Source organism: Xenopus laevis, chromosome 2S, assembly GCF_017654675.1.
Source record: "Xenopus laevis strain J_2021 chromosome 2S, Xenopus_laevis_v10.1, whole genome shotgun sequence".
Taxonomy (NCBI): Eukaryota; Metazoa; Chordata; class Amphibia; order Anura; family Pipidae; genus Xenopus; species Xenopus laevis.
Window position 1 is genome coordinate 166,053,711 of NC_054374.1, and position 23,182 is coordinate 166,076,892.

At 43.4% G+C, this 23,182-nt stretch overlaps 2 protein-coding genes across 2 annotated transcripts; one reads left to right on the plus strand and one right to left on the minus strand.

The window, feature by feature from the left end:
- The first annotated feature begins 799 nt into the window (after positions 1-799).
- Positions 800-11,583, plus strand: ucp2.S (uncoupling protein 2 (mitochondrial, proton carrier) S homeolog). The gene is given in 8 exon segments (NM_001091378.1): positions 800-867; positions 2,807-2,970; positions 5,428-5,642; positions 5,798-6,002; positions 7,989-8,183; positions 8,498-8,599; positions 9,317-9,497; positions 10,721-11,583. Coding segments are annotated over 6 exon segments (924 nt in total). The 5' UTR covers positions 800-867; positions 2,807-2,970; positions 5,428-5,516; the 3' UTR covers positions 10,836-11,583.
- Positions 11,584-12,628: 1,045 nt separating this feature from the next.
- Positions 12,629-22,886, minus strand: dnajb13.S (DnaJ heat shock protein family (Hsp40) member B13 S homeolog). Its single transcript, NM_001096424.1, is given in 8 exon segments — positions 12,629-12,861; positions 14,624-14,700; positions 15,868-15,981; positions 16,270-16,383; positions 18,226-18,383; positions 19,752-19,913; positions 21,549-21,652; positions 22,803-22,886. Coding segments are annotated over 8 exon segments (951 nt in total). The 5' UTR covers positions 22,871-22,886; the 3' UTR covers positions 12,629-12,707.
- Positions 22,887-23,182: the final 296 nt, after the last annotated feature.

Here is a 23,182-nt window from a genome sequence, read left to right on the forward strand (position 1 = left end):
GGGTCACTAATGGTTTAGATTAGAATGTGGAGCTGCAGAAAGTCGCAAGTTGTAGTTGAACAAGTAAAGGGCAGAAGGTTGTTTGGCTCATGATGGAGACTCAGTAGAGATGAGCAGAACATTAAATGAAATGATGGAAACTGAACATGATGCAGATTCTCTGACACAGTTTGAACAAAGAGCCCAAGAGGGGCCCCTCAGGGGCCAAGGAGCCAGGGAACTTTAAACGCAGCCCGGAAGTGCTGAGCAGTAAGTGTAAGCTCCTTGTGTCAGTTACTGGTGTAGGAAAGACTGGCCCCTGTGCCGCACAATCACTTGGTATCGCCCAGCAGTCTCCCTGCCCCGGGCACATCCAATCACAGGACACGGGGGAAATGTTACCCCAGAACTGCTGGACACGAGCTGCGCTATGAGACCCCGCCCCCGAGGATCCCAGAGACTAATTCTTTGTATCACTGGATCGTTCTGAGGAACTGGAGGGACAAATCAGTCTCTGGCCCCAGCGACTTCTCTCTCCCCCGGGATCTGACTCTTTGTATCTCATTGTATCTCATTGTATCTCATTGTATCTAATGGAGCAAGTTATTTACACACTGTATAATATTGAGCCCCGACCCCAGGCTGAGACTTTATATCTATGGGACAGGGGGGAGGTTCCAGGTTGTAGCAGGAAAATGGGGGGGGGCTGTGGGCGGGGCTATGAGTTATCACCCCCCCCCCGCCGGTCTCTATATAAAGGACAGAATGGAACAGACTCTGCCTCAAATTTCTTCAGTCCGATTTGAGGACAATCAGTCCCCGAGATCATCAGATCTGACAGCCCGACCCCCCAATTCCCGCTGTGGAACATTCCCTTTATATCCGCCGGTAAGTGACCTGAGCTCTGTCTCCCCTCCCCCCTCCCACCTCCTACCGACACCGGCGCTAATCTGCCCCTGCTACCTCTCTAACTCCCTGCTACCTCTCTAACTCCCTGCTACCTCTCTAACTCCCTGCTACCTCTCTAACTCCCTGTTACCTCTCTAACTCCCTGTTACCTCTCTAACTCCCTGTTACCTCTCTAACTCCCTGTTACCTCTCTAACTCCCTGTTACCTCTCTAACTCTAACTCCCTGTTACCTCTCTAACTCTAACTCCCTGTTACCTCTCTAACTCTTACTCCCTGCTACCTCTCTAACTCTTACTCCCTGCTACCTCTCTAACTCTTACTCCCTGCTACCTCTCTAACTCCCTGCTACCTCTCTAACTCTTTCTCCCTGCTACCTCTCTAACTCTTACTCCCTGCTACCTCTCTAACTCCCTGCTACCTCTCTAACTCCCTGCTACCTCTCTAACTCCCTGTTACCTCTCTAACTCCCTGTTACCTCTCTAACTCCCTGTTACCTCTCTAACTCTAACTCCCTGTTACCTCTCTAATTCTTACTCCCTGCTGCCTCTCTAACTCTAACTCCCTGTTACCTCTCTAACTCTAACTCCCTGTTACCTCTCTAATTCTTACTCCCTGCTGCCTCTCTAACTCTTACTCCCTGTTACCTCTCTAACTCTTACTCCCTGCTACCTCTCTAACTCTTACTCCCTGCTACCTCTCTAACTCTTACTCCCTGCTACCTCTCTAACTCCCTGCTACCTCTCTAACTCTTACTCCCTGCTACCTCTCTAACTCCCTGCTACCTCTCTAACTCTTACTCCCTGCTACCTCTCTAACTCCCTGCTACCTCTCTAACTTTAACACCCTGCTACTGCTCTAACTCCCAGTGTCTCCACAACTCCCTGTTATCCAGTGTCTGTGCTTCTAACTCCCTTCCCATATAAAAGCCAGAGTAACTCCCTGCGTTGTGCTCTGCCATCTGACTTATGCCGGATTTCTATGTAAGTTCCCACTTTTGAACTTGCCAGACACTGACTACATTAGGCAAGATCACCTTGCTGAGAGTTGTAGTTCATGCAGGCTGGATTCCTCCTTTGTTCCTTGGTTGTGTAACGCTCCTTGTACAGGGAATCCCTTTATTATGGCTTCCAACCGACACTACTCCCTGCAGGCTTTGTGCTCCCCTCCCCCAGTCTCTCCGTTATCTTCTGTCCTCGGTCACTGCCTCTGTACTGACTCCCAGCAGGTGCTTCAGCCTGTGTCTGAGCTGCAGCTTTAATGTAAGAGAGCATGCTGGGAGATGTAGTTGAACTGCCGGCGCTCAGATGCATGTAGTGTAAGCCCATCAGGGAGTCGTTCATTCTCTATAGAGTGTTTGATTGGGATCAAGTTTGTTGGATGTGTGAACATTGGCAGCACAGTTGCAGTTGGTACATTTATACACTGGCATTAGAGTGTCACCTCATTATCTCTCTATATCTCTCTATGTATCTCTATGTATCTCTATGTATCTCTATGTATCTCTATGTATCTCTATGTATCTCTATGTATCTCTATATGTCTCTATGTATCTCTATGTATCTCAATGTCAGTGTGTTTCAAGGCTACACTCCCCATTCCCACTATATTTCTGCTTTACCCCTATTTCTACCCCTTAGCCCTTTGGCAACCTCTGGGGTTTAGCAATAAGTCACACACTGGCAGCAACTTTGCAGATGGTCTTCCTTTTGGAATAATCTACTTTCTTCTTCCTCTTGACATGATGTCATTTTGTCTCCTTTTTCTGTTGAATTTTGACTTTCATACCGCTGCCACGTTGCTATGGCCGGTGACTATAGCAACCAGATAGCAGATTTAAAGGATCTGGTCTGTAATTGCCTGGGAGCTGGAAGGCTCACCCCATTGTTCCATTAACATTTCTCTCTCTTCCCATCGCAGCATAAGGATTATGATTTTAAGGCACCCAGTTTCCCAGCGCGTTTCTATGGCAAGTCAAGAGTACCAAATATTCCGAGCCAGCGGCAAATCAGACGGGCGAGACGCCTTCAGAGAATCCTGATCCTCCAGCAGCTCTCGCAGCCCTCCTGCCATTCTCACATAAGGTAATGTCTGCTGATTGGGGGGTGTCATACACACATTGGGGATTAGGGGTACCAGGTCTGTACCACGGGCTTTGCCCATTCTGTATGAAGAATAGAAGTGTGTGATTTTGGGGTCACTGATGGGTCCCTGGAACCCAAATCCAACACTGGACTCTTCTCCTTTTCCCCAAATGTAATAAAAGGCACTAAGTTTGCCCAGGAGCAGTAACGCACAGCAACCAATAAGATGCCGGCTTTTATAAAGGTGACCAGTAAATGCTACATGCTGATTGGTTGCTATCAGTCACTGCTCCTGGGCAAACTTAGTGCCTTTTATTACATAACCCCCTATATCTCTTGGGTTTTGTTTGTTCTTTTCAACATTTTTATTGAGTTTTCCAAAAACAAGCAAGACTTACTTATCACAGTGTAAATTGAGTGTGATTAAACTATTTAGGTTTTGTTTGTTCTCTGCTTTTATAAGTTATTTCCCTGTGGGCCCCACCCACTCGTGGTGCAACTGAGAAAGTGGGTGTCAAGTGAATTTGTAGCCTCAAGTTCATGGGCTCTTCCTCCCCCTGCTGCTCAATAGCCTTCCCCCTATTCTATGTACCCCTCCCCCCTCCCCATCAGCATATTCACAAACTTTTTTCTACTCCCAGCACCCCCTACTCCCAGCACCCCCTACTCCCAGCACCCCCTACTCCCAGCACCCCCTACTCCCAGCAACCTTACTCCAAGAAACCCGTACTTCCAGCACCCTTACTCCCAGCAACCTTACTCCCAGCACCCCCTACTCCCAGCACCCCCTCGCTACTATTCTGAAAAATCCTTAATATTTCGGCTGAATAACAAACACTTTGCAATGAGAAAAGGGAAAACATTAGCAACAACTAATCTGCATCTGCAAATAGGAGGGTTAATTTTAAAGACAATTGGGTTCCCAAAGCAAGTCCTGTAAGTGGCCAATACAAAAGAGGAAATGGTTAGTGATACAGATACAACTCTGACTTCTGATTGGTTACTGTACAGAGAATGATACAAAGTATCTCTGGCTTCATCCACTGGCCCTTTCCCACGGGGAGTCCCTGCAGCTCCCCCCGCAGGATATTTTGGGAAAGTCGCCTTGTTCTGGAGCTTGAAATGAAAATTATTCTTGTCACTTGTGTAACGGAACAAAAAGACAGTGTGTCCCTGGGTGGAACTGTCTCAGTGTGGGTGAAAGGCCCCAGGGGAGGAGGGAGATGTTTGTCTCAAATCCTGCAGACTGTTAATATAGGGTGGGGGTTGTAAGGTCTCCCTGTGTGGGTGGGGGGAGAACCCTGCAGCCTGTGTCACTGTGGGGGCTGGGAGTTGTGTAGCCATTGCCTGGATACAGATTTATATACTCATTCTGTACAAATAATCCCACAGCCTGTGGCACACGATCAGGGGCCCCAATTGCTGCCCCAGCCCCTTCATCAGCGATAAATTGGCCATTTGGAACCCAAGGCTGGAAAAAGGCAGATGACTCTGTTGCCTCCCTTATATTAACCTATACCTTCCCTTATATTAACCTATACACTCCCTTATTTAAAAATATACCTTCCCTTATATAAACCTATACTTTCTCTTATAAGTATCCTGATAGAGCTAAAAGCCTGGAACATTCAACACAGAACTTTGTACTCTGGGAACATAAAACCGTTTCTTTTATTGCCTTATTTATATTTTACTTTGTCAATTATAACTGCTACATGTGTCATTAGTCTCTTCCTCTGGCCAAAGTACAGCTTCAGTTTTACTCTTTGTGGTGTAATTGTGAATATTGTGAAGGTTATAGATACAATGTACCCCCTACTGTAAATTATAAGGATATTAGAAGTCACTGAGGGGTTGTTCTGTGACCATATAAAGACACAAGGCTGCAGGCTGAGTTATACAGGGAACTCTGAGTATCACTCATGTATTATAAGGGATAATGTACCCCCTACTGTAAATGATAAGGATATTAGAAGTCACTGAGGGGTTGTTCTGTGACCATATAAAGACACAAGGCTGCAGGCTGAGTTATACAGGGAACTCTGAGTATCACTCATGTATTATAAGGGATAATGTACCCCCTACTGTAAATGATAAGGATATTAGAAGTCACTGAGGGGTTGTTCTGTGACCATATAAAGGCACAAGGCTGCAGGCTGAGTTATACAGGGAACTCTGAGTATCACTCATGTATTATAAGGGATAATGTACCCCCTACTGTAAATGATAAGGATATTAGAAGTCACTGAGGGGTTGTTCTGTGACCATATAAAGGCACAAGGCTGCAGGCTGAGTTATACAGGGAACTCTGAGTATCACTCATGTATTATAAGGGATAATGTACCCCCTACTGTAAATGATAAGGATATTAGAAGCCACAGACACAATGACAATTCCAGTTGAGCAGTAGAATGTACATTATGGTATTTAATATCAGTATTTTATTCTGTCCCATAGACTCCGGCAGAGTTTATTTGTCTTGTCTTCTCACTACATCGCACTTTTCTCTGGAATCCAGTCGTCCCCGCAGGGAATAGCCTCACACAATGGTTGGATTCAAGCCCACTGATGTCCCTCCCACTGCGGCGGTGAAATTCATTGGCGCTGGGACAGCAGCCTGTATAGCCGACCTGTTCACCTTCCCTCTGGACACGGCCAAGGTCCGACTCCAGGTAAGTCCAGTTGGGTGATAGAGCCAGTATTTATATGGAGCAGTTTGGGCTATAGAAGAGGTTTCATTATCTCAGTACCAATAAGGGTCATTTCTAGGCACCATGTGGGTCAGTACCAATACCTGGAGCAGGAACTGAGTTTAACTCTTCTGCAGGTCCAAGGGGAGTCCAAGGCCGTTAACATGAAGACTGCTCAGTACAAGGGAGTCTTTGGGACCATCTCGACTATGGTGAAGATGGAAGGGCCCAAGAGTCTGTACAATGGCCTGGTTGCCGGCCTACAGCGCCAGATGAGCTTTGCCTCGGTCCGTATTGGCCTGTACGACTCTGTCAAGCAATTTTACACCAAAGGATCCGAACGTAAGTCAATTATTCTTTGTGTCACTGCTGGGCTGAGCCCCTGGCAATCAACTGGTTAAGGTGGTAGTTGATTGGTAACAGTAACCCCAAGAAACAAAAGGGTTTTTATAAACAAGCTGCTGTGTAGCCATGGGGGCAGCCATTCAAGCACAGGATACACAGTAGATAACAGATAAGTACTATTATAGTTTATATAAACAAGCTGCTGTGTAGCCATGGGGGCAGCCATTCAAGCACAGGATACACAGTAGATAACAGATAAGTACTACTATAGTTTATATAAACAAGCTGCTGTGTAGCCATGGGGGCAGCCATTCAAGCACAGGATACACAGTAGATAACAGATAAGTACTAATATAGTTTATATAAACAAGCTGCTGTGTGGCCATGGGGGCAGCCATTCAAGCACAGGATACACAGTAGATAACAGATAAGTACTACTATAGTTTATATAAACAAGCTACTGTGTAGCCATGGGGGCAGCCATTCAAGCACAGGATACACAGTAGATAACAGATAAGTACTACTATAGTTTATATAAACAAGCTGCTGTGTAGCCATGGGGGCAGCCATTCAAGCACAGGATACACAGTAGATAACAGATAAGTACTACTATAGTTTATATATACAAGCTGCTGTGTAGCCATGGGGGCAGCCATTCAAGCACAGGATACACAGTAGATAACAGATAAGTACTACTATAGTTTATATAAACAAGCTGCAGTGTAGCCATGGGGGCAGCCATTCAAGCACAGGATACACAGTAGATAACAGATAAGTACTACTATAGTTTATATAAACAAGCTGCTGTGTAGCCATAGGGGCAGCCATTCAAGCACAGGATACAAAGAAGATAACAGATAAGTACTACTATAGTTTATATGAACAAGCTGCTGTGTAGCCATGGGGGCAGCCATTCAAGCACAGGATACACAGTAGATAACAGATAAGTACTACTACTATAGTTTATATAAACAAGCTGCTGTGTAGCCATGGGGGCAGCCATTCAAGCACAGGATACACAGAAGATAACAGATAAGTACTACTATAGTTTATATGAACAAGCTGCTGTGTAGCCATGGGGCAACCATTCAAAGCTGAAAGGAGAAAGGCACAGGATACACAGCAGATACCAGAAACTGTAGAATTTCATTGTATACTACAGAGCTTATCTGTTAGCCACTGTATCCTGCATAATGCTATGACTGCAGGTTGGGCACCAGCATAAAGTAGAAGGCAAACAGAAAATGCTGCAGTCCTTTTAAAGGATAAGTAAACCATTAAAATAAGTGTAAAATGAATGAGGCGGATATTCTAAGCACCTTTGTAATTTACATTCATTATTCATTTTTTAATCACAAGATATTAAGGGATACATGTACTGTTAATATGAATGAATGTTACAACAGCGCCACCTGCTGGTCAGTTTCCCACCAGTCTGACCAGCAAGTAGTCAAGGAAGTTGTCAGGAGAAAGAAAGAGGCTGATGTTCTTCTGCTTAGGAAAGATGTGAGAAAGGTTTCTAATTTTATTCCTAAGCAGAAGAACATCAGCCTCTTTCTTTCTCCTGACAACTTCCTTGACTACTTGCTGGTCAGACTGGTGGGAAACTGACCAGCAGGTGGCGCTGTTGTAACAAAATTCATTCATATTAACAGTACATGTATCCCTTAATATCTTGGAATGAAAACTAAATAATTAACGAATGTACATTGCAAAAGTGCTTAGAATAGCCCCCTCATCAGTTTTACATTCACTTCTTTTAAATGTTGATTTGACACCCCCCTGTGGACACTCTGGAAACTGCAACCTTGGGTTCTGCCGCTACACAATTCTAGGAACCAGGGCCACGGTGAATCCTTGTTTCAATGTATTAAACCTGCCACTGTCCTTTACTCCCCTCGGCTCTAGGAAGCAGTAACTACTAGCCCTTTGGATGATGTAACTAGGCTGTGTGTCACTTTGGTAACTGGGGCCTTTTTGCAGATGTCGGCATTGGGAGCAGACTGGCTGCTGGGTGCACTACGGGTGCTATGGCGGTGGCACTGGCCCAGCCCACAGATGTGGTGAAGGTTCGTTTCCAAGCTCAGGCCAACTCCTCCACTAACAGACGCTACAAGGGGACGATGGACGCTTATCGCACCATTGCCAGGGAGGAAGGAATGCGCGGACTCTGGAAAGGTAACTTTTTGTATTCCTAGGCTGGGGGGGTTGCAATTCATTTCCTACTATACATTAGACATTTAGTTTTAAAGTTGTGTGTAAATTGCACTGCAATCGAAAGCAGTGTCCATTTCTCATCTCTGCACTGCTGTCTCTTACACCTGAAACAATGTAGCAGAAGGCAACTGATGGAGAAATGGCTCCTGTTGAGTTTCAGGAGGTTTCAATGCGCTAAAGTGGCTGCCAGAGAGTAATCCTTTTCCTTCCTTAATTGCAATGGATCTGTAGAACTCGCATTGGATCCAACATAACATTGTTGTTTCTTCCCACAGGTACAGCCCCCAATATTACCCGAAACGCATTAGTCAACTGCACGGAGCTGGTCACCTATGATCTTATTAAAGATGCCATCCTGAAAGCCAACATCATGACAGGTGGGTCATACCATTCGGGACTGTAGAAGTGGGATCCTGGGCAGCTTATGGGGTGCAATTAGGGGGCAGTTTAGCTGAACGCTGCTTATAGTGCGGGTGCTACAGAGTGTAGGGAGTGGGGATCAATAGGGCAAGAAGGCAGCATTTGGGGCAGACATCAATTAGGGATGCATCAGTTCAGTTCGGGATTTGGCATTTTTCAGCAGGATTCATATTCGGCAGAATCCTTGTGCCAAACCGGATCCAGATCCTAATTTGCATTGTAATTTAGGGGCGGGTAGGGAAATCACGTGACTTTTCGTGAAAAGATTTTTTTTCCTGCTCCTAATTTGCATATGCAAAGACATTATTGAAGATTGATATTAGGGATGCACCGAATCCACTATTTGGGATTCGGCCAAATTCCCGAATCCTTGGTGAAAGTTCCAGCATTGGTGAAAGATTCGCCCGAATTCCCGAAACCTTGGTGAAAGATTCGGCTGAATACCGAACCAAATCCTAATTTGCAAATTAGGATTAGATTCGGTATTCAGACGAATCTTTCACCAAGGATTCGGGAATTCGGCTGAATCCCAAATAGTGGATTCGGTGCATCCCTAATATCAATGTTCCATAATGTCTAGTATTTCAGATGGGAGTTGTAGTAGTGCTACAGACGGCCGTGGTACTTACTCCAGGCTCCTATATTGACTCACTTGCTGTCTTGTCCCCCAACAGACAATCTACCCTGTCATTTCACCTCCGCCTTCGGAGCCGGCTTCTGTACCACGGTGATTGCGTCTCCAGTCGATGTAGTGAAGACAAGATACATGAACTCTGCCAAGGGCCAATACACCAGTGCCCTCAACTGTGCTCTCACCATGTTCAGAAAGGAGGGGCCCCAGGCTTTCTACAAGGGGTAAGTAATGTGCTCTGCTCATAGGAGCAACTCCCTGCAGTCTGAAGTATTAACCCCCTGCCCATTGCAGCTTCCAACCCTTTCCTGGTTGCTAGGGACTGTGGAATCACATCAACAACATAACGTTTGCCCATAAAACTTGTGCTCTAGGTCTAGTAACCCATAGCAACCAACTAAACATTGCCTTAAAGCAATGTATTTATTGAATAGAGCCGAGCTCTAATTATATAGTATATTTAAGAAAAAAATCGAACGAATATTAAGGACCCGAAAATTCGAATCAAAATCGACTAAACTCGAATCTAGTTTTTTCTCTGACAAAAACTCAAATGTCCGCAAAGCCATCAACATCTTCAAATGGGTCCCAGGACCTCTGCCATTGACTTCTACATGAACTTGGCAGGTTTAAGGTGGTGAAAAGTCTAATTCAAATTGTTCCCAGGGTTCAGGTATGATAAATCTCCACTTTGAATTCGAGTTTGGATTATTCCCCACTCGAATTTGACCAAAAATCCAACTCGAAAATTAGAATTGACAATTCTAAGGGATTCTGTCATGTTTTTTATGATGTTGTTTTTATTTCTAAATGACACTGAAAATAATTGACTGTACAATATAAAATGTCATTCCTGAACCAGCAAGTGTATTTAGTTGTAATATTGGTGTGTAGGTGCATCTCAGCTCATTTTGCCTGGTCATGTGATTTCAGAAAGAGCCAGCACTTTAGGATGGAACTGCTTTCTGGCAGCCTGTTGTTTCTCCTACTCAATGTAACTGAATGTGTCTCAGTGGGACCTGGATTTTACTATTGAGTGTTGTTCTTAGATCTACCACTCAGCTGTTATCTTGTGTTAGGGAGCTGCTATCTGGTTACCTTCCCATTGTTCTGTTAGGCTGCTGGGGGGAAAGGGAGGGGGTGATATCACTCCAACTTGCAGTAAAGAGTGATTGAAGTGTTTCAGAGCACAAGTCACATGACTGGAGGCAGCTGGGAAACTGACAATATGTCTAGCCTCATGTCAGATTTCAAAATTAAATATAAAAAAAAACAGTTTGCTCTTTTGAGAAACGGATTCAATGCAGAATTCTGCTGGAGCAGCACTATTAACTGATTATATATTGATATTAATTTTTTTTTTTACCCATGACAGTATCCCTTTAAGATTAACTTCCCCTTTAAATGATAACTGTCGAGAGACTGAGCTTTTGCTGTCTGTCCGCAGGTTCATGCCGTCTTTCCTGAGGTTGGGATCCTGGAACGTCGTCATGTTTGTGACTTACGAGCAGCTGAAGAGAGCCATGATGTCGGCCCAAAGATCCCGGGAAGCCCCTTTCTGAGCCTGCGGAGACCCCGTTGATAATAAATACGGAGCTAATTACTTCTCCAGCCTTAGAATTGTTTACAGCAAGATTTGTACCACTTTTTGTTTTACCACTAACTCCCAGCAACTCCCTGGAGAGCTGGTTTCTGGGCGTGACTAGAGCAGGAGGCGAATGGGCATTTCTTATTTGAGGTTTTGGGGTGAAATTAGGGGTTTGTTGCTGAAATTGTTTCCATCTCTGCAGTTTCCGGGACACTTTTTAGAATTTCTTACTAATTAAGTTCCCTTTAAATGTGGTATTTTTCTTTTTCTTCTTTTATTGGCCAAAATGTTCCAAACCGTTTTTATGTCTCTTTAATAAGTGCAACGACTGATTTTAATTAAACTTAAAATAAAACAGTGACGACGCGGGTTATGGCAGGGGCCAGAGCTGCTGATTGGTTATGGTCTTACACAATCTTGCTCAGTCATTGGTTCTCTGGATGAAATGCAACTCCCAGGCAACTGAAGGCTGGGAGTTGTAGTTCAACTGTCCCTCCATTTCAACAATCCCCAAGTTCACTGGCTCCTACACATTCCAAACAGGCTCCTCTTCCCGTTCCCAGTTAAAGGGACAGACACAGAATAAGCCGTGACGTATATACATGTCTGTGTGTCTCAGGTCATGGGGGGGGAGACTCTGCATTAAATGTTTCGACAAACGGACTGGTTAATGGCTTTTTTATTCTGTTTTTATGGTGTAAAATAAAGTCACTGTATAACAAGCTCTGCTTTGGGTTTTGTGTGTGTGACAGGCTGGTGTGTAACACACTTACACTCTAATGTACCTCAAATACCCACAATGCTCCTCTATCTGCCTTGGTGCATTGGTTTGCTGTGGAACACTGCCCCCTAGTGCCCATCACTGACATTACAGTGTAAATACAAATCTGCACAGAACTGTTCTGAGAGTAACTGAAGGGAATTTGCTAAGGCAACAGTCTCATTTGTGGGGTTCCCCATACAGCAGGTTTAGAGACCCCACAATCACTTAGATTTATGTCAATTGGCTGGGGCTAAAAAACTCTTTGCTATTTCACTATGGCCCCTGAGTTAAGAGGAAGTGCACCGTGGTCTTACAGACAAGCGTTTTTAGCTGCGCTCCGATTTTATGCGTTCAGCCGCGGGGGAGCGCAGGAGTAGACGCACTGAATTCTTTTCAATGGGGCTGTACTCACACCGACGCATGTAAGCAAGGAACGCAGGTTGAGACGCAGCATGTTGCATTTTTCCTGCGTTCGGCGATTGAAGAATTAAGTCTACTCCTGCGGCTGAACGCATAAAACCGAAACGCAGGGGAGCGCAGCTAAAAACGCTCGTCTGTAAGAGCCCCGAATAGTGTAGGAAAGAAATTATTCACAGGTGTATGTTTGTTGGCTGGGGTTTAAATGCTCCCTCCTATCCCACTAGAGCTCCTGAGCTAAGGGTAAGTGAACAATGGACTTACTACTCCGTCACATTGGTTTTTTGGGGACTTGATTTTTAATGCACTACAAACTTATAATGCTCACAAAAAGTGTAGGACTCATGTACAATGAGGGGGTTTGGCAAGGCACGTGAGCTTACATATTTTGGCAAAAGTGTGGAACTAACACCTCATTTTTGGTAACTATTTTTTAAAGGCAAACCAAGGCAAAATCCTACCTGCTGGACATGCCCAATTCTTGGCCACATATCAGTTGGGTAGATTGTTGGGAGGCCCCCATACATGTGGCCCAACAGGCAAAGTGGTGCAATAACTAGTTTCTAGTAACGGCGCATTTCTCATAGTTCTTACCAAGAATCTTTATTGAAATACAAGATGGGGTTGAGCACAGAGGGGACAAGATGCGGATGAGGAAAGCGCAGGTTATACCAGGAGAGCCTTGCGTAGCAGCTGCTTCTTGTGTGGAGTCAAGTGCTCAGGGAAATGGATGTGGAACTGGATGATGAGATCTCCTTTCACATTGGGCTCCTTGGGCAGACGCATTCCTTCTCCTGGGACCACTTTGTGGTACGTGGGGCTGAGGGGAGAGAGAGAGGGGGGAACAAGAAGTGCTGCTGGTTATGGGGTTTGGTCAGTAAAGAATAAAAGTCTATGAATAACGACACACTGGGACACAGATGGAGGGTTCAGTGGCACAAAAAGAAGGAGAAGTCGGGTCATTAAACGGGTGTTCTGCACGTCTCTCCCCCCTGTGTTTGGCGCTTGCATGTTGTTGTTGTTGTGAGGAGAGAACCACAGCGAAGAATTGAGTCTGGGCCTGCGGTCGAATGGCTTTAAACAGAACACCGGGGGGCGCAGGCCAGAATGCCCACGTGTAAGGCCCTTAGGTTCCTACATTCCCCCCTGTCCCACCATTTGCAACATGGGGAGGCCCATTTACCAAAGTTTGAATTTCGAATTCATGTGAATTTTTGTTAATTCGAATATACTCACAATTCAACTGGGAGGTTATTTAAGAAAAAAATGTGAATGTCAAATATCAAATGGTTCTGACGCGAAAACTCAAATCAAATTTGATTAGTATGAATCAGGTTTTTCCAATGTCAGGAAGGCTATTAACTTCTCCAAATGGCTCAACGGACCTCTGCCATTGACTTGTAGGGCAGAGACACACGGTCACATTCGGGGAGATTAGTCGCCTGACGATAAATCTCCTCTTCTTCGGGCGACTGATCTCCCTGAACTGCCTCCTGCCAGGTAGAATCTAAATCGCCAGCGAGATGGCACTGGGAGCGCTTGGTTTTCTGAAGTCGCCCCAAAGTTTCCTTGTGAGGCAACTTCGGAAAACGAAGAGCACCGATTGCCATCCAATTTACATTCTAGTCGACAGGGAGGCAGTTCGGGGAGATTACTCGCCGTAGGAAGAGGAGATTTGTCACTGGGCGACTAATTTCCCCGAATCTGACCGTGTGTCTCTGCCCTAACATGAACTCAGCAGGTTTTAGGTGGCGGATATTCAAATTAATATTCGACTGTTTCCAGTGTCGAGGTGTGATATATCCCACATTCTAATTTACATTTGAACAGGAGGATTAAAATTCAAACGTGTGAATTTTGAGACTCGAAAATTCAAATTTACTATTCGACCCTTGATAAATCTGCCCCTATATTACCTCCCCCCGGAACAATTCCAGCGCTTTCTGCTCATGTAATGTCAGTGATTTTTTTTTGGGAAAGGTTCAGGTCCAAACAAACCCCTACCCGCAGTGCAACCAATCGGCTCCCAACCTGCAAAAAATATCTTCGGGGGCCCGGTGTGTACCCCCAGTCCCAATAAATTCTGCAGCTGATGTGTAATAATGTAACAGAGAGGGAGAGAGAGAGAGAGAGAGAGAGAGAGAGAGAGAGAGAGAGAGAGAGAGAGAGAGAGAGAGAGAGAGATGATGGATGGATAGATAGATAGATAAATAGATGGATAGATAATAGATAGATAGATAGATAGATAGATAGATAGATAGATAGATAGATAGATAGATAGATAGATAGATAGATGGATAGATAATAGAGAGATAGATAGATAGATAGATAGATAGATAGATAGATAGATAGATAGATGGATAGATAATAGAGAGATAGATAGATAATAGATAGATAGATGGATAGATGGATAGATGGATAGATAATAGATAGATAGATAGATAGATAGAGAGAGAGAGAGAGAGAGAGATGGATAGATAGATAGATAGATAGATAGATGGATAGATAGAGATGATAGAGAGAGGGATAGAGAGAGATAGATAGATATGGGTCCAATGAAAGGTTGGGTGGGTGTTACTTACTGAACAATATCATTAATAGGAATATTTAACAGTCTCTCGTCCAAAGTCTCCACTTCCACCGTGCAGCCTGTCAGCGCCTGAAACACACAAGACATTTATACATTTTGTAGCAATAATATGTGGGTCAGATTAGCTGGCGATTATTAACTATTTGAGGTTGAACTTCCTCGGCAAATATCATGAAAATGTAATATAAGCTGCAACATACGGAAATAAGAAACTTTCTAAATACAATCAATTAAATATTCTGCTTTGTTTCTGAAATAATCAAGTTTATGTTCACTATTCCTCTCTCAGCATCTGTTTCTCTTCATTATGTCTTCATGCGGCAGTTGGGTGTCAGATATTCACTGACAGTTACATCCAATATATCTTATAGGGGGGCTCCTTTCCCAGCAGATGAATTAGAGCTCACTCAAATAACTGATTCCAGTACAAACAAAATGTAACAAAATAACTGCCTTTTGCACAAGTCCTGCATGTAGAGAGACATGGGGGGGGAATTCATAAAAGTAGAGATAGTTCATTTTTGGAGTAAAAGTGATGATAAACTGGAGTAAAATACTTTCTCCATCTTCACAAACAGAAATCCACCTAAATTTCAACTCAACCGACACTTTTCATATTTTAGTGAAGAAAGTTTAGAGACACTTGACTTTCAAACGACATAAAAATGGTGCAAAAACGACATTTTAAGCGACATTTTCTCCCGAAATTTTAATACTGGAGTAAAGCTCAGTATTAGTCTTCCCCGTGTGTCAGATCAATTCTAAAATTCTAATGATTTCACAGCTCTTATAGGTGCCCCGTTGGGGAATTATTATCATATTAATGGGGATCAGCATTTTATAGTCGGGGCACAAGTTTGTGTCTAACCCTATAGGTGTAAAAGCCTCATTAACAAAACAAGTAAAACACTGATTACACAAAAAAGTGTATTTTATACAATTTAATATGGAAAAGTAGGGATGCACCGAATCCACTATTTTGGATTCGGCCGAACTCCCAAATCCTTTGTGAAAGATCCGGTCGAATACCGAACCAAGTCCGAATTTGAATATGCAAATTAGGGGTGGGTAGGGGACAATTGAATTGATTATATTTAGAAAGTTTCTTATTTCAGTATGATGAAGTTTATATTACATTTTCATTTTTGCAATAGTTCCCCTTTAAATAACAGTTCATTTTCATCTTAACCCTAATCCCGTGTCTCGCACACAATGACAGACACACGGGCCCCTTACCTTTCCCAGTTGGATGTTTGCCGTGTAGATCAAATCGTTGCCTTGCCTTCTAAATCTGGGGTGAGGCTTCTCCTTGACAAGGAATATGATGTCTGCCGGAATAATGTTGGGACCCTGCAAAATATCCCAGTGTAGCTCAGTGCCCTGCTGAGGGACGGGGGGTAATGTATAAACCCAATGGGGGTCATTTATCAACACTGGGCAAATTTGACCATGGGCAGTAACCAATAGCAACCAATCAAATTGCTGCATTCATTGTTCTACTTGCAGCTGGCTTCAAAAAGCTAATCACTGATTGGTTGCTATAGGTAACTGCCCATGGGCAAATGTGCCCAGTGTTGATAAATGAGCCCCAATGAGTGCAGCTTGAACAGCAGCAATTTCAAGGTTAAAGGGTCTCACCTGATCTCCTTCATTTTGGAAAGTAATTTTAGTGCCTTCTCTCCAGCCCGGCCGCACGTCTATCGATAGGATCTTGTCCCGGATGCTGGAGGTGAGTCCGTCGTCGTTCATTACCTGAGCAGCACAGTAGCACCAATAAGTCACCAGCTCTGTTGATAAACTACAACTCCCAGCACCCTTTGCCAGCCTAGGGCCATACATACAACTCTGGGACATTACGGGGCCGATTCACTATGGGTCGAATATCGAGGGTTAATTAACCCTTGATATATTCGACTAGGAATTAAAATCCTTCGACTTCAAATATCGAAGTCGAAGTATTTAGCGCAGATAGTTTGATCGAAAGATCGAAGGATAATTCCTTCGATCGAACGATTAAATCCTTCAAATCGTTCGATTTGAAGGATTTAAATCCAACGATCGAAGGAATATCCTTCGATCAAAAAAAGTTAGCCAAGCCTATGAGGACCTTCCCCATAGGCTAACATTGACTTCGGTAGCTTTTAGATGGCGAACTAGGGGGTCGAAGTTTTATTTAAAGAGACAGTAATTCGACTATCGAATGGTCGAACGATTTTTACTTCGAATCCTTTGATTCGAAGTCGTAGTCGAAGGTTGAAGTAGCCCATTCGATGGTCGAAGTAGCCCAAAAAAACTTCGAAATTCGAAGTTTTTTTAACTTCGAATCCTTCACTCGAAGTTAGTGAATCGGCCCCTACATTTTGACACAGCAACATGAATGATGTGTTTAGAAAGGAGGGTCTTTGTGAGGTTAAGGGTCAGGGTAGAGTCCTGCGCAGGTCCATTTTTTGGAACCCGTACCCAACCTGTACCCGAAACCCGGACCCGCAACCCTCATTCTTACCTGCTTGGACCCGCTACCCAACCTGCAAATACCTTATCCGCAACCCGGACCGCCACCCGCTGAACAACAAGAATCAGGAAGACAAATTTCCTCTTCGACTAATCCCCGATCTGCCTTCCCTGCCTTCTGCCGGCAAAAATGAAAATCGCCTGGGGACAGGCACTCGGAGCGCTTCATTTTCCAAAGTCGCCCATAATTGCCTCATGAGGAAACTTTGGGCGAGTTTGGAAAACAAAGCGCTCCCCAAATCTGCCTGTGTACCCTAACCCTAACAGTTGATTCACACGGGAAGATTTGTCGCCCGCGTTTTTAAAAAGCGAGTCTCGGCGACAAGTTGTTCGTTTTGTCGTAACATAGAAAATCCAGGAAATCACCGGGTACCCTGCACACAATGTTATTTGAAAGCGGCAGTAGCCTGAAAACGCAGAGACCCTTTTCGGGGCGATAGATCAGAAACAGCATTGTTTAGTATAGAAAAATGTCAGTAACAAATAGAAGAGGAGACAAGTAGCCGCGATAATATGCAAAACGTAGTACACACATGTCGTGAGCGGAAATGCGTACGGAAGAACGCACAACGTAGATTCTATGGAGTCAAGTCGTGAGCCTGCTATCCCATGATGCAGTGCAGTACGCCCTATGGGCGGAGATAGTCTTGCAAGTTGCAATGCACAGTGGGACAGAAGTCGCTCGGGAGCCGAAATCACTAGGAATATTCGCCTCTAAAATAAGCAATGGACATGTCGCTGAGACTCGCTTTTTAAAAAAACAGGCAACAAATCTTCCCGTGTGAATCAATCAGCACACAGGGCTACTAGTAGCGGCTACTTGATGTGGCTACAAAATGCCCAAAAATACCCTGCCATAGACAATACTGAGACTTGCCTCTGATAAAACACATGTTATGTCTTAGCAAAGGTAATTATCACTATTGTCTGTTTTGTAGCCGTGACAAGTAGCTGCTACTAGTAGCTCTGTGTGTCTTCACCCTTAAAGGCACAGTGACCCACATGGATAGGAGATGGGGAAAGAAGGAAGAATGTCGGATAAAGGGTTAACTAGAGATATTCCACATGGGATCCATGTTATACCCTGCGTGATATCTTGATCTTCTTAGTGCAACCAAAGAATAAATCCTCCAGTGAGAGGTAGAGATCCCGCTCGATGGGTGGGTCTTGGGTTTTTGCCCCTCTCCCCCGCAGACCCCCAAATCCAGTGTTCACATCGGAGCCATCGGGTGAGAAGAAATCTTTGGTGGGAAGGAAACATAAGCAAGGTGAATGTAACACACAGGTCATGTGGCCCAAACAGCCAATCCCATGCAGAGAAACAATCACTCAACTAATTGCAAGGGGGGGGGGGAGTTGACTCCAGTGACAACTAATTATTGGCAAATTACTATAATGATCTTGCATGGAGACTTGTATCATTGGGGGGCTTTCATGTAGTCAAAGCTCTTTAGCCAAACAGGGACCAACTTTCAGCATAAGGTCTGGGTCCTTATTCACAAGGGTTATTTATATATATATATATATATATATATATATATATATATATATATATATATATATATATATATATATATATATATATATATATATATATATATATATATAAACAAGGGAGCAGTGACCAGCTCCATGTTGTAGCTCCCACCCTTCCCAGCTATAGTCAGGTGATCCCACTGGTGTCTAATAAAAGGGCAGCCAAGTATGGAGGTTTACTTTGAAAGCAGCTAGTAAGTTGCAGGTAAAACCTAGTCCCTTTGTAAAATGTATAATGAAGCAATAGAATTCTTAATGAATCAGATAAAATTGAACATAGGACTGGCCAGATATGGGATGAGTGTGACGTAGTCGTTCAGCTTAAATATATTGCAATATATGGACAAACAATCCCTGTTTTGTTTAAAGGGTAAGGCATTTTTCAGTAGCAGTAGCACAAAATGCCTCTGTCTTAAATATATTGATAATGGGTTGAGTGCAGAGGACTCTTGTGTTTGACATATATATATATATATAGGGTCATGTCAAGAACCAGTTTAGGGAAAAGGAACCGGGGTCCCATCCATAAACAGTAAGGCAAGATGGAGACAATAGGACAAGTTGGAGACAGTAGAGCAAGATGGAGACAATAGGACACATTGGAGACAGTAGGACACAGTGGAGACAGTAGGACACAGTGGAGACAGTACGGCAAGATGGAGACAGTAGGGCAAGATGGAGACAGTAGGGCAAGATGGAGACAGTAGGGCAAGATGGAGACAGTAGAACATAGTGGAAACATTTGGACAAGATGGGGACAGTAGGGCAAGATGGAGACAGTAGGACAAAATGGAGACAGTTGGTTAAGGTGGAGACGGAAAGACAAGTCTGTATTGACCCCTGCCCCCCACACTGAAGGTGTCCCTGTCAGTTGCTCCCCAGAAGGAGGCTATGGACCAGCTCTTTGCCCTGCACACTCTCCTTGGTCTGATAATCAGATTCCTACTTGATGACAGTGCAAATCTGGCCCATACAGTAATTCAATCGCCTGGGTGGGAATACATGGGAGGTTCCTGTATAAATGGGGGTTGCAAAGAGTCCTACTCTTCAGTCTAAACTGTCCCTCCTGATACCTGCAAAGGGATTGTCTCCTCCGAAGAATTCGTTGAAGGTTCTATCCGGGTTCCCATGAAACACATAGCCAGAAGTCCAAGCCTCCTCTCCTCCGAACTCAAGGGGGACGCCGCCCTTCAGTCCTTCCTCTCCAAATTTATCATAGGTGGCTTTTTTACTCACTGGTTAGAGGAAGAAAAAAGGTGTAATTACCAAAAAGCTGTTAAAAGTCTAAATACAGCCTATGAGTAAGTGCCCCAATAGGCACGAAATGCGTTAGACCTTCACTTGTATGAATGAAACTTTTTATTTGTTTTTATTCAAAACTATACAGTGAATCAGAAAGAAGAAAAAAAAGAAACCAAAAAAAACCCCCCCATCATATATATAGTTCAGGTGTGCAGTAGATACAGGGTGTTATATAGTACATAAGATCATGGTCATTGAATTAAGTCTAGGAAGCAAATTGTGAGTCAGGTTTGATTAGATATGGAGGTCTATTAAGTTCTCAAAGGGCATTGGCAGTCCGGACTTTGGCAACAGTGAAGGTTACTGGTGGTCCCAGTCCTGTTTCCCACCAGGGGCTCCAGATTTTATCAAATTTTTGTAACTAGCTCTGGCCTCATAAGTGATCTTAATGAGGGGGTAGTTAACTAGGAGGATCCAGGAGTCTCCGGTAGGTGGATTCGGGTTCATCAAGTGTAGTATCACATTTCTTTTGGTGTAGAATAGAAAGACTCTGTTCCTAAAGCAGCCTGGTTGGACATTGTCTAGGATTCCTAGTAAGCAGAACGAGGAAGACACAATACGTCGGGATCCCAGCTCCGTGGCCAAAGTTTGGATTATTTGTGTCCAGTAGGAGACTATGGTCGGGCATTCCCATAGCATGTGGTATAAGTTGGCTTGTTGGGTGTTTCATTGAGGGCAATGGTCGTGGGGGGTTTCCCCATGCGCTTAAAGGAGAACTATCTCCTGAAAATTAATCTGGTTAAAAATGCCCTATTTTATATAGTGACCTTATTGCACGAGGCTAAAGTTTGAGCTTGTCAATAGCAGCAATGATCCAGGACTTCAAACTTGTCACAGGGGGTCACCATCTTGGAAAGTGTCTGTGACACTCACATGCTCAGTGGGCTCTGATTGGCTGTTGAGAAGCTAAGCTTAGGGCTCGTCACTAATTATCCAGCAGAAAATGAGCTTCCCTGGCTGTAATATAAGCTGATGCTACAGGTTTGCTGATTATTCAATTCTGATGCTAATTGCACTGGTTTCTGTGCTGCCATGTAGTAATTACGTGTATTAAATTACTAATCAGTCTTGACATTCTGCTTAGGAAAGATGTGAGAAAGTTTTCTAATTTTATTCCTAAGCAGAAGAACATCAGCCTCTTTCTTTCTCCTGACAACTTCCTTGACTACTTGCTGGTCAGACTGGTGGGAAACTGACCAGCAGGTGGCGCTGTTGTAACACAATTCATTCATATTAACAGTACATGTATCCCTTAATATCCTGGAACAAAAACAAAATAAATAATGAATGTAAATTGGAAAGGTGCTTAGAATTCCCCTGTCATCAATTTTACATTTACTTATTTTACAGGTTTAATAATCCTTTCAAGTGAATGAAAAGAGACAATGTGCTAGGGAGGGAATATTATTAAGTCAGGGCTCAATCATTTGCCTTCTGCTAATGTTATTTAACCAGCAGCCCCTGTATAACTACAGCTCAGCGACCACCCAAAGGGCTGCGAGTGGGACTTGTTCTTTCTACGGTGAGCTCCATAAAAGCTCAAACCATATAAACAACTTCCTACTTACAGTCACTGAGCACATCATAGGCTTCTGCAATTTGTCTGAATCTGTGTGGGGCGGAGGGTTCCTTGTTCTTCAGAGGATGAAACTTCAGGGCCAACCTGCGAAACCTGAAATATCAGAAATAATCCTCATTATATTCATTATAAATCCACTGCCAAATACTGTCCCACCAAGATGCCCAAATCTGTGCTTGCCCTTATCAGCTACTATTCAGTCAGTATATTTCTATTTCATTACTGTCCCACTTATATATTTATATATAGTGATCATATCCCCTTATATATTTATATATAGTGATCATATCCCCCTTATATATTTATATATAGTGATCATATCCCCTTATATATTTATATATAGTGATCATATCCCCCTTATATATTTATATATAGTGATCATATCCCTCATATATTTATATATAGTGATCATATCCCCTTATATATTTATATATAGTGATCATATCCCCCTTATATATTTATATATAGTGATCATATCCCCCTTATATATTTATATATAGTGATCATATCCCCTTATATATTTATATATAGTGATCATATTCCCTTATATATTTATATATAGTGATCATATCCCCTTATATATTTATATATAGTGATCATATCCCCTTATTTATTTATATATAGTGATCATATCCCCCTTATTTATTTATATATAGTGATCATATCCCTCATATATTTATATATAGTGATCATATCCCCCTTATATATTTATATATAGTGATCATATCCCCTTATATATTTATATATAGTGATCATATCCCCCTTATATATTTATATACAGTGACCCCCATTACAAGAGTCAGTTGAGTCAGAACAAAGGCTATTGTGATACTAATCTCTATAGTTAGTATAGATATGGGTATATATCATTTATGTGACAGTAGGGAGGGGTGTGTGTATGGGGCTGGGTTTTCATTTGGAGGGGTTGGATTTGATGGACTTTGTCATTTTTCAACCAGATTATGTAACTGTGTAACTATGTAATTCTCACTAGAGGACAATAGCTCCGTGCCAGTAGCTGCTACAGACAAGTGTATTAATTACAAGTCCCCCCAGTAATGAATGAAAATGGTCCAACCCACAGAGAAGCCCAGTCAGTGCAGGTAGTGAGTGTGTCAGTGACAAGCTGTTGCCGTTAGTTCGATATTAGTTCGGAAAGTTCCGCCAGTGTTCGATTAAAACACAGCGCTTACTGCTTGTATCTACTGGGGTCCCTTCCCACCTGCCCCCTACACACACTTACGCCTTTTTAATGTCGGCGTCCCCCGCACCGCGAGTAATTTCCAGCACCGAGTAGTAATCCTGCCCCATGGCTGCTGCTGCTTTTTCTCCTCTGTGTGAGTGTCTGTACGCTTTCTGAATTACTATAGCAACCTCGCCGCGGTGTATCCTGGGAGCGGTAGTCCGCCTTCTCCTATAACAGAAACCACTCGCGTTAGAAGTAGACGCAATAAAGACTACACGTACCACAATACATTGCGAGAGCTTTCCGCTTTATAGCCGCTGAGATTTAAAGTCAAATAACTTGTAGATACAGAGTAAACATATTAAATTCATGACGTGATTGGCACGTGGTAAACAAGTATTAATGTCGTTTAATTTCTAATGGCTAGGCACGTCGCA